General features: G+C 37.4%; 2 protein-coding genes across 6 annotated transcripts in view; one reads left to right on the top strand and one right to left on the bottom strand.

The window, feature by feature from the left end:
- The window catches only part of LOC112452151, a 194,474-nt gene that overhangs the window by 63,172 nt on the left and 118,794 nt on the right, over positions 1-12,508 (bottom strand). For all 4 annotated transcript variants that reach the window (XM_025012227.1, XM_025012226.1, XM_025012228.1 and 1 more), the window contains one exon: positions 10,989-11,127. In XM_025012227.1, the coding sequence (XP_024867995.1) occupies positions 10,989-11,127 (139 nt within the window). The remainder of the gene's footprint in view (positions 1-10,988; positions 11,128-12,508) is intronic.
- Positions 1,088-3,192, top strand: LOC112452153 (ethanolamine kinase 1-like). 2 transcript variants are annotated; one of them, XM_025012231.1, is made up of 4 exons: positions 1,088-1,315; positions 1,586-1,879; positions 2,350-2,487; positions 2,717-3,192. In XM_025012231.1, exons 2-4 carry the CDS (start codon positions 1,760-1,762, stop codon positions 2,924-2,926), a joined length of 468 nt encoding a protein of 155 aa, XP_024867999.1. In that variant the 5' UTR covers positions 1,088-1,315; positions 1,586-1,759; the 3' UTR covers positions 2,927-3,192. The 2 variants fall into 2 exon arrangements, with proteins under 2 accessions (XP_024867999.1, XP_024867998.1); XM_025012230.1 differs by having other exon boundaries at positions 1,088-1,348.

Here is a 12,508-nt window from a genome sequence, read left to right as displayed (position 1 = left end):
GCACGAAATACTATTGGCGCTTAAGCTGCGTTCGGGGAGCTTGCTATCGCTGTCGCGCTATTGGCTCTTCGAACGAAGTTCATAGCGTTTGCGTTTATAGCGTTAATAGCGTCTCCCCGAATGCACCCCTAGCCCTAGAATCCATGACTGGGGTCGATTTCGACCCCAGGCGAACTTTGAACTACGCTCCTGAGCTAGCGAGTGACATTATCGACTCAGGACCTGAACCATAATTCATTTCAACTTTCTAAAAGTAGGGTTATGTCGGGCGCAGCGTTAGTTGTTCGCTAGCAGTGAAGTAGCACAGTCGCAAAGCGGGCGTGGGGTCGATATCGACCCCAGTCGTGACTTGCCGTTTGAGTTTCGTCACGGTAAGCTAATTTTATTTTTTTGCTAGAATCAATATATATCATGTATTATTACGTAATCTGAGCATAAATAGTCATAAATATTATTTAAGACGAAATATCACACAATTTAGTCGGTAAAAATCCCGTTGCCTATAGAAGATTGACATTTCGCAGAAAATGGCTGGGCGATATAATGTTTCATTTTTTTCATATTTTTTACTATTTTGTATCAAATAAAAATGAAATAATACTTAAAATACAATTTTTTATGGTTTTTTCATCGACTTTTTCCGTATTTCAACTTTGCGAATTTCTTCATCTTTATAGTCCCAAATAAATATACTTTTTGAACAGAACATAGCGATGACAATTTTTTTCTAATAGTCTAATGTGTCCTCTTTAAAACCCCGTTTGAATTTTTAAAATCGGTTGATTACAAAAAAAGATACAAATTTTTGTTTAAAAAAAGAGGTTTTTGCTGATTTTCTGCGTTTTTCAGTCTTTAAATGGATTTTTCACTAACTAAACTTGAGTAAAATTAAATTTACCGTATACCATTCTCTTCGTTATTAAAAAACGAAGAAATTCATGTAGGTTTAAAGGCCCTTTATTTCTGTAGGACCGGTTTTACGATCAAATAAAGCGTGGGGTCGATATTGCCCCCAGTCATGGATTAGAAGGTCAAAAAAATGAGTCATGGATTCTAGGGCTAGCATAACAATTATGTTGGTATAACCATAACCTCACAATCGTGATGTAGGTAAATTATATGATATAGGTAATAGCATAGCACGGTTGTTGAAGGCACCTTAATCTTCAAGAAAAACACAAGTATATTAGGACCAGCGTACTTACGATTTAAAAATTTCTGCATTTACTACACCACTGAGAACGAGAACAGTTTCCAAAACAGTTTAACAAACAAAACGAAATCACCTGTCTTATACATTTATCTATCGATATAGGTACATACACGAATATGTAAAAGATTTATGTATGTAAGTAAACTACAATCTACAATTACTGATAAGCGGAATTGCTTTATTAATCGATATATGCACATCGCGTTCGGATTTCGCAATTCTCTCCAATTGACTATATGCTACTGCTACCCTCGCTTATCAGAATATTATCGCTTATATACATATCTGTATACGAGGGGAGCATATACATGTGTATATATATATATATATATATATAGATTATATGGATATATATCGGATCTGCTTCTTCAGTTTCAGTTCATTCAGTTGCCCAATGCTCCGTCGGTTGTCAGAGTTGCCGTGGGACATCCGTAAATATTGGACCTATACGTAGAACGAACGTGCCAACAGATCCGTGATATAATTTAATTCAAGTAATCTTTAAATAAGAAACTCTTTTATCGTTCCATAAAATAGCATTGAGCTATGAATATATGTGAGGAACATCTTGACATTACGATAGATGAAAATGAAATTATTGTTGGTGCGAAAGATATTATAAAGAAAATTAGACCGTCCTGGCCTTTACAACAACTGCATTTCAAGGTAATACACGGATTCAAAATCAAATCGTACATCTTTTATTCTTTTAGCGTTTAAAGTTTAAAAAATAGGTCATCTGAGACTCTATAGCGCTTGTCTCATCAATTTGTCTAATTTATCTGCTGATAACTTTTGTTTACCTTTACTTACATTGATATGCAGTACAGTTTCAATGCCTCTTTCATTAATCATTATATATTCGATGTACTCACTTCTTGCGGGCGATTAATATTGATACTTGAAAGAATCGGTTTTATCAATTTTGTTATCAAGTAATAAGGAATATAGATATGTAGACGTAGATGTCTTGGCTTTTCTTATATCCATACAGTTTTAAACATTGACATAAATAATACACAAGTTTCTATCCAATAAGGTAGAAATAGTGTTATTGTGATTACCCCCCGACGGTATGTCCCCGAAAACCAGTCCGAAAGAACTCTATGAGAATATCTTTGTTTCTTTTATTTTAGATATTCACTGATGGAAGAACAAATAAGTTGGTAGGAGTATGGTACTCGGGACATTATACAGATATGGTCCTGATTAGAATTTATGGCAACAATTCAGCGTTACTGATCGACCGAAAAAGCGAAATAAATAATATCCGGGTAAAGATCTTAACGGTTTTGCAACGTTATTATAAATGTCGTCGTCTCATTCACATTTCAATTAATACGTTGTTTAGCTACTGTAATTTATATGTATTTATTTTACTAACGTGCATAGATATTATTAAAAGATGCACACGGAGAAATATAATATATAGCGAATATGGCAAACATTTTAACGTGTAAACAGTAACTAATATATTAATATGGAATAAATATTTTTGTATAGATATTGAACAAGGCTGGCTATACTCATTGCATTTATGCTACATTTAACAATGGATTTGCCTATGAATTTTTGGAGGGTGAAACTCTGACCACTGAAACAGTCAGGAATCCAAAAGTATACCCATTAATTGCGAAACGTATGGCTGAAATGCACACTCTCAAATTTGAATTTATTAACTATATTAACTATATTATTAACTATATTTATTAACTATATATAAAAGCACACGTATACAGGGTGAATTTTAATGGATGTCCCATTCACAATTGTCATCTGCCAATTTGTCTCAATTTTCTTTCTATATATATAAAAAAATTTTCCATTTTGTAACGAAGACGTAAAGTTTAACAATTATTCTATATAAGAAGTGCTCTTTATCAAAAAAAGGATGCTCGATGAAGTATTGATGGTAAAAGGATGGGACATCCATTAAAATTCACCCTGTATATGTATATAATAAAAAGTTATAGATATTAATAGCATTCAGCTTCATTGCATGTCTCTTTTGACAAGACTTCGAGAGAACGAATAATTTCACTGATTTATTGAAGTGTAAGTGGTTTAATTATACCATGTTGTTCGGAATATCTGCATTATCCGTCTTAACAACTCCAACTCCATTAACTTAATGGCATAAGTCCGGGGATAATTACAAGTTGCATAAACCTAATATCGATGCAATATCGTTAACTGATCTCATCTAATAATGCGGTGATAATGACGTAATGATTGCACGTTACGCTACGAATCAATATCACATATCGATTATCAAATTATACGAAGCCATTCGCAAAAGCTGAACAGTATTAGAATCTCATTACGATGTCGTACATTGCGTTTTCGTTATTGCCTGTGGTTTGCGTAGCATGTACTTTCGGTAACAATATAATATATCGTTCGGTTATTAGTTACGCAAACAGAGCTGGTGTAACTCCACAGCTAACTAGTGCCTTTTGCTGAATTAATTCAGTTCTTAATCTCTGCGTATCGCGTACAATTCCTGTTTATCATGGGGATTTAAATATTCTCCTCTGGAAGAGGAAATACTGGAGCCACTCGAGACAGCGAGAAGGCGCAGCCGGGGAAATATTTTCCGGCGCGTAAAGCTAATTAATGGCGCACGCCGGTCTAATTTATCGCGGTGATACGCGGCGGATAAAGCGGCGAAAGAACGCGGCGTTGTAGCGTATCCGCATTTATACTCTCGTTAAATAAATCCGCCCGACCCGGAGTTCCTACGTGGCTCCTAACGTGCTACGCGAAAAGCCCGGAAGCCGCATCGCACGCAGGTAAATGGTAGATTCTACGGTTTGGCATGCACACGCGGTACGTGCTCCCCTGCCACACTTTTCCCTTTTTCTTCAGGGAGAACATTCAGTTATATGTGTGTGTGCGTAAGTTAGCACGAACGTTTTCACGCGAGTTCTGGGGCGAACTTATCGGCGTGGTTTACTTATAAAATTTCGAGCTGCTGTAATGGGGCAAGCGAGCGAGCATTTGCGTTGAGAGAGGTGTGGTCCACAATAAATCACATAGCAATGATCCAATAATTTAATAATAGTAATAAAAAAATGCAATCCATTGCAGGACATGAATTTCAAACAAGATTAATATCGAATTAATTAAAGAATGGAAATAACAGAAGCAGTGATCTCATCTTGCTCGCGAATATCGCTAATCGCGCGCTGCATTTTCTTTATGGCATATCTGGTAAATAGGGTAAATCCCTATACCGGTTCGTTACTTCCAATTTTCGGAAGTCGTGTTTTCTCACTTCGGAATTCGGCGCTTATTGCACGATACGCTTAATTAGATACACGAACCACGAACTCGGGGATTTCGTGCGACGGTTATACCTGCCACGTGGACCGGCGACGGCACGGTTTAATAAGGTCCACCGGAAGTTGCTTCGCAATTTAATATTCAGCCAAGAGTAGTAGAGGTGTGAGAATACCGTGTATACGCGGAAATGACAATGCCCTGTTTGAGCAGGAAAAGGGAACGAGTATAGGTCGTACAAATTAACTTGTTCGAGAGAATTACCAAGTAGTAGCTGGGTCATGAGGGCATCCAGCTAAATAAGCGATGCACTTTAACCGAAGATTCTTCTTTTCTCTCCGTTTCTGTTCGCAAAACGTGTGAACATTCGTTCGCGCCTCTCTTCTATACCATTTCGCTTTTATCAAAGTTATAATAATTATATCATCATCAGTTTTATCATTATTATACATGCTGTTGACACAACAGCTGTGCTGTTATAACAATGTGCCATGAGAAAAAATTTTTATTATAATGTAATGTCAAATTTGATGGAAAAAGTAAGAAAATTACGCATGAACTAAATGCATTTGTCAATTTATGGTTAAAAGACCATTGATAAACGGATATTATTATTATTATGCTTTCATTCATTACGCTGTTAAGTTGGATGAGCAGTTCGGCAAACAATCAATGTAAATTCTTTGCGATGTAAAAACGCAAGACTGACGCGTGACGTTAATCTTTTAATTCGAAAACAATGGTCAACCAATTTTTTATTGATATACAGATAGCGATTAACTCGTCACTCCGTCACGCCGCAAATAACTTTTTCCGACGATGGGCAGCTGGCTCGAATTATGGAGAGGGTTAAATTGGCATTTATCGAAACGAAATCGCGCGCAGTATTGCGCGCAGTGTACTCGCGGAAGTACTATCCGCTTTAATTAAGCAATCACGCGTCGGCCACAAATGATCAATCCGCGTGCGCACGAGCACGGGGTCGTTTCCCCATTTTCCCCCGTTGCCCCTCCGCACCCGCCTTTTCGAGGCTGATTTTCATTAGGGCACATCCTCCACCAATCGAGTAGGTATCCGTAATCAATTCGCGAGTGCAACGAGGTGCTCGTAGCTCGTCGTGCGTAACGCCTGCATTTGTTGCATCAGAATAATGCGCTTTGCCAGAATTAAACTCAACGCCATTCCACAAATGGCGCAAATCGGGTGCTTTCGATATTTTCGTCTTGTGTTTTCCGTTAAATCTTTCGTTAAAACCACCGGTTTATCACGTGAAGATTTAATAACATCCGGACGTCGCGTGGAATAAAAACGAACATTAATTGCTTCTTCGAGCGTTGTTGATCGTCTCGACAGTGAGCCGTGAGTTCGAACGCGAATCGAAATTTAGCACGATTACAAAAGCTGCCCGATTATCTGTACGTTATTTAACTGAAGATTTAATCGTCCGAGTATTGTTTAAGAAAATACTTGGACAGAGAGAGACATGCGAACGGTAGAAAAATAGTTGGAAAGATTAAAAGGTTAAAAGAAAAATAGTAGAAAAGAAAAATCGTTGAAAAAATTAAAAGGGAGAAGATAGATTATTATATCTTCCTATTTTATCTTCCTCTTAACATTATTACCTTCCAATTAATTCTAATAATTGGGATTCTATATGAGAGTAAAAGATTGAGATATTTAATGCACACATGGAATTATAATTACGTATAATATTAGAATAGCCTGATGTGCTGAATTGCAACATAATGGGAAATTGTTCTACCTATAACGAAAATGATCTACTTCCGACATTGTCTGCGAGCTATCGATCGACTGTATTATGCGTGGCTGACATTATTACTGTACATGCTACTGAAATATATCGCTAATTAGGTGCCACCGATAATCAATAAGCACGCGGTAATAATTTATCATAAATTGTCTTTTTGAATAATGAATTTCGCGACAATAATTTATGCTAATTCGTCTCCTTATATATTAAAGATAAAATCTTTTAATCTCAATAAATTACATATTATTTCAACGTAAAAAAAACTTCCATTTTGCAAATTTATGAGAGTTGCAAAATATTGATATATCTGGATTATGAAGATTATAATGAAAAGTGTTATTGATAAGAAAAACAGTGCGTTTTGACATTAATAAATGAATTTAAGCGTTTTGAAGTGAAAGGAGCCCCGGTTTTATCCGACTTGCTCCTTTTGTCGGTTGACTTATGTTATCGAGGGGACGCGAAAGAGTTGGCAGGGTGTCGCGGAGGACGAACGATCGAGAGGAGACCAAATCCTCGACGACGTCTCTCATGTATAATCCAAGAGTTTGTATCTTCTCGAGAAAACGCCATCTTGCCTGGGTATGCTTTCCAGATTAGGTATTTCTGTTTCTACATCTGCAATACTTTCACATCGCGATATCCTAACGAGATTTTTCAAATTACATGGCCAAGATAGCGCCTTGTAATATGCGCGATGAAAATTGTGTTATATGCATTGCGCATTTCATATGCATTATTAAAATTAAAAAATTAATCGTGTTAAAATTGGATAACCGAATACAACGGAGCATTTCACGATTTTGTTTAATTTAACTAAAACTACCAAGGGAGTCAAAATAACTTGTTTAACATTATTTTAAATAATTTTAATTATTATTCATTTTTCAAACATCACAATTTCTGAATTTTTCTCTGACTTTTAATGAAATATACAGGTAATTAATTTCATAAATTTTTTTTCTCTTTTTTTTTATTTTGACCTCTTCGGTATATAGACATAGATATATAGGTTAATCTTCAATAATTTTATAATGTTAAAGTTTAATTTAATATCTCGGATATACATAAAGAAGTAACTTGTATTTGCTTAATTTCTCAACTGTCTAGTTTCTTGTTTCTTAATTTAATATTGCTCGCTTTTAGGTATATTATTAATTAGAGTGAAATTAATAGCTGCTATAACAGTAAAGCGCGAGTAGCTGTTCGCTGTTCAGTGTCTAATACAATAGACGCGCTGAAAGGAGCATTTGCTCGCAATGTTTCCATTTGGATGACTTTTTATGACCGCAGAAATGTGAAGAATCACTAGTAAACCAGACACAGAAAGACGCTTCATTAAGCTGCTGGCGTTCATGAGAATATATGCATTTCCAACCGTTTTATACATTTTTTCTGGATGCCCCTCTTTTATATGTTGTTCAAATACGCGTATACGGTAGTTATATATGTACTCTTCATTATGAGAAATATCAGCGGCCCCAAAGGGTATAAAGCGCCGCTTCCACGAGAATCGCGCTTTTCGCAACTGCATAAATTATGTTCGTTTGCCTTGGTAAAAATTTACCAAAGTAAATGCTCTGCGTATAAGTGATATTAAATTCTTATTCGCAAATTGTCGACGAGATGAAGCGTGCATTTGACTCTTCTTGTCTTAAATAATTCAGCCAAGTACTTAACATTAACAACAACGTGAAATCTCTATTACCGGACGCGTGACGATATATCTCTCGCATTTTTCCGAATTAATAAAAAACAATTTCCACGCCGGCAGCAGCTGGCAGATGTAATAATTGCTCCAACGCACAATTTTCTGTATTTCTCCATAAGATCTCGCGCAATATTCGCGGAATTCATCTCCGAATAATATTTTTGCTGCACGCGTTGCTTTTTTAATATCGCGCCGACACAAAGGCCATTTACAAATTACGTGTCTTTCATTCATCGCAAAACTAATCCGACGCGGAATGGTACGCGGAAAACGTTCCGAGGGCTCCCTTGAATTTTTTCATTGTGTTTCGGTAGCAGTCTGCGAGCTCGCGCCGTTTCAATTACTTTATGCAAACGTCGCGATTCCGTAATTTTCCTCCCGTATCGATCAACACGAACCGCCATCGTGTTTACGAAAACTTTTTTCTCGTTACAGGCCGTATTTACGTAACTATTTTATACATCGCAACGAGTTGTAGTTTCGAAAAAAATTGACGCACATCGATATACATCGGTTAAACAAAAACGAGCCTTACATAAAAAAGATTTTATTCCGTTCCATTTAGACGTCGCCAATGGACTCGATCAATTTCACTTCGAGTATGACGTGAAACAACGCTCACGAGAAAACAATTGAACGGCAGTCACGGGATGTACAAAATCTGCATTCGACCGGCACGATCGTAACACCTCGACATTTACGCCAGCAAGTTCAAACTCGAGCGAATCGAAAGCCGAGATAGGCTCGCTCTCGCGAAAATATTCAACGGGACAAGTGAATTCGGTTTTTTCTACTTTTTTTTCTGATGATGCATCCGTGATAAACGATGTAAATTTTTTGTGTGTGGAGAAGGAGTTCCTGTGGCACCTTTGCCACGGACAGAAACAAATTTCGTATAGTCGACAGGGCTCGCAACTGGAAGCCCGTTCTCTTCGCAGTTACGCGTTCCTCTTTTTCCTCTCCGGCCAGTTTCCGTTTCCTCTTTTCCCTTTCTCTCCCTCTTTCATATCGTTCTAAAACGCTGTACATCTATTAAACAGATCAAATAGTCGTACATATTTTTTTTTTAAAAACGTTTACTTAAAATGATAATTTGCTTAACTGTATCATATAATATTGTTCGATTATGCATTTTTTTCGTTACTTTAAGTTGTAGATAATTCGTTGAATTCCTGATATAATCCTTAATAAATAAAAGAAAGTCCTTAAAAGACATAAATTTAAATTAACGCAAGTGACAATGAAGTATCGGAACTCAATGTTTAAATGAAGAATAGAGTTATTTCCGAAGTCGCTCTCGAGCATTCACTGTTTTGCAGATTTACAACCTCACCGTCCAATCCATGATATGGCAGTTTCGTCTGCTCGATAGGTATACAGTGTTTTATCCTGGACATGTCTCGTCACTCGCGGGAGATTTACGTAGCCCCGGTCAAGAATCGAAAGCCGCGAGCGATAGCCAGAATTGCGGACGCGTTATTTTTTCGCGGGAGCCTATTCATCGGTACCTGTCGTTCCGAAACCGGCTTTCACGTTGCCGGTGAAAAAGAAAAAGGGACACGTTCGTATGGCGACCATTTAATCGATCTCGCGGACCGCGAACGGAGGCGTTTGGCGAAGATAAATTTCGGCGTTGATTGATTCGCGGTACGATAACGATGCCACCGGCGATAATGCTGTTTCCCTTCCGTGGCCCGACAAAATCGAGCATTGTGCCGATTTATTTGTTGGCGATTTCATTCGCGTTGCTGAATCGGGCAAATTAGTGTCGCCCAATGCCATTTCAACGAGGGGAAACTTGATAGGCGCAGGCGGTCGCGTATTTTACGTGATTCGTGTATGAATTATAATGCACATAATTAAACGATTAATTGAAACATACAGTTTTAATGGCGGCCGAGAGCGGCGGAAACGCGAACGAAATCAGCGTAAGTGTATTATATTATCGTAAAATGTTCGGCTGGCCACGCGCGGCTTTTATCACTTAATTGCCTATTAATGTTCAAATTATTAAAATATAATCGTGCAAAAAGATACACGAATTAATGGCATATTTTTTTTTTTTTTTTAATAAATTGCATTAAATTTTTTAAACCTATATTCATAATTGATATCTAAATAATACTTTAAAAAATGATCTTTCATGATAAGCTGTATGCTAACCACTGCGTACTCATTAATATTAATATAGATTAATTCGAGGAAAATTTAATATTTGACATAAGACATAATCCGCAGATATAGCTTTTATTGCAAACAGAGAATTATAATAACAATGTGATCAAGTTTTTATTAAAAGAAAATGTGATGACACAATTGCAATATTAAAAAATATCGAAAAATATTGTAATTGAATGTATCTCGTTTAATATTATTATATATATGCATAAAACAACAATACGGCCGAATGCGCGTGTAATTAAAAAGTATATTTGAGTGGGAGAGCATCCAAGACACGAATTAATGGCGCAAGGATGTGCGGAATGGTTGGCGGTGCAAAACCGGCGGACAACTATTTTACAATAAAACAGCACGCCACACACGCGGGTGTTACCGAAATAGTTTATCGCGCGCAGGTATACATAAATATTCCATAATGGCAGATATTGTTGGCGGTAACTCAAACAGGCAGGTAGGAGTCTCTATTGGGCTTTCATGAATTAATGAGATGCTGTAGAATTTTATGTGTAACATAACAGGAGAATATATATATTACCATATAATTACCGATTTATCACAAAAGTTAATTAAGGAAGGATTAAATCCATTAAAAGTAATTTCGTGAGCTACTTTTAATCGATTTACAAGATTTACATAATTTAGTATAATGGATATATTTAAATAACGCAAATATATGAAAAACAAACTGAAACTCGCGTTTCGCCGAATAAAATCTAACAGTAATTGATTTAATTCTGTGTTCTACATTGGCAACGACACGATATCTTTCCGGTACATAACATGATAATTAAGAATATAGGTATATAATTAAGAAAGAAATAGATGCTTACATATCACCGTTAGATTGGCCGTCTGATAAGTGGTGGCGAAAGACGGCGCCTCGGTGGAGACTTCGCATTTGTATTGGCCGGAGCTCTGCAAGGCGAGGTCCTTCAATCTTATCCATCTTTGTTCGCCGTTCGGTCGTGTCTGCGGACAGAAAGAATGCGGTAAGGTATTTGCTTTGCTAATGGAGGATTTTTGTATCGGGACGTGATATTGTCCTGTAGCGACGGATCTAGACTCGGATCCCACTCGAAGTTAGGGCTTACTTACAATTGTGTATGTGCACGTGTATTTCGTGCGCACCCGAGACAATCAACGCTTGATTGTATTGGGCGGAGTAATGGAATTTCCGAAGATAACGCGGAATTCAATTTTTCGAGTCGAGAATGGTTACAGTAGCCCCTGAGATACGTACACGTCTTCAACAATTCAATATCAAGATTGTAGTTACAAAGCAACAAATTACAGATGCGCGATTGTACAAAGTATTAATAAATAGGAAAAAAATATTTTGAGAAAATACATGTTCTTTACACATCAAGACTTTCTTCTTTTATCTACATTAAAGTAAAACTTTTCATAAAAGCAGCACTGCGAGATTCTACATCAGACGTGCTTATGCCATGCTTTTTTATTTCTCAAAGCTGCACGGTTTACGGTGTATACGGTTTATATGACTCTCTCTGACCATGTTCAAACAGTTGTACATTTTGCAGCTGGCTCTTGACAGGGTTAATTAGACTCGACCTACCGCATGTCTCTATCTGTCACGTACTCGAAGAGTCATGTCTCCGCTATCGGAACGGTGACCGTGTTGTCTTCGCGGGCTATGCATCGCCGTTCTCCACGTGCGACTTCGTTGCGAGGTGGGGAAGGCGCGGGAACGTTTGTGGCTTATCGATAATTCATGGCCCGTTACCAGAGCCCGAGATATGGTCTCGGTTGCTCTCGCATTAGGTTCGATTAGATACATCCGCGGTCCAATTAGCTCTCCGCGATATGCGACGACGAGACGGGCGCGACGATGCGGGGAGTTCCTTTCCTGTCCTATCATTCAACATCTATAGGAAATCAAGCGTCCGTATCGATCACCGAACGCTGACTCGATCGCCGGAAATGTCGTGCACCTCGACATGCCGCGATGCCGATACTCGCTAGTTGCGACGTGATCGATCATTTGACATTGATCCGCGACTATCTCCGTCGGATTATGAATATTTAATTCCATGGTGTGCGGGACTGAAAATCTAATTAATTTTTAACTCTGAAATCTTCGTGTAACCCCCTCGTGGCGAGCTCAAATTCGATTATGGCATAGTAATTGTGTTATCCAAATTTGATTAGAATAATTGAGGATAAAATCTAATTAAAATCAAATTCTCCGGATTGTAGATCAATTTTTAATTCTGAATATGTTCTTGGGTGGTAGAAATTAATCAAATAACTGAAATAACAGCGCCTTATTATGCTGTTATATTTAGATTGCGTGTACATCGGGTACGTCCGTATCACGATTTTTAATTCT

This window comes from Temnothorax curvispinosus, unplaced genomic scaffold (genome assembly GCF_003070985.1).
Source record: "Temnothorax curvispinosus isolate PA1 unplaced genomic scaffold, ASM307098v1 QBEX01002996.1, whole genome shotgun sequence".
Classification (NCBI taxonomy): Eukaryota; Metazoa; Arthropoda; class Insecta; order Hymenoptera; family Formicidae; genus Temnothorax; species Temnothorax curvispinosus.
Note: the sequence above shows the minus strand (reverse complement) of the source record. Positions and strands in the feature narration are given on the sequence as shown.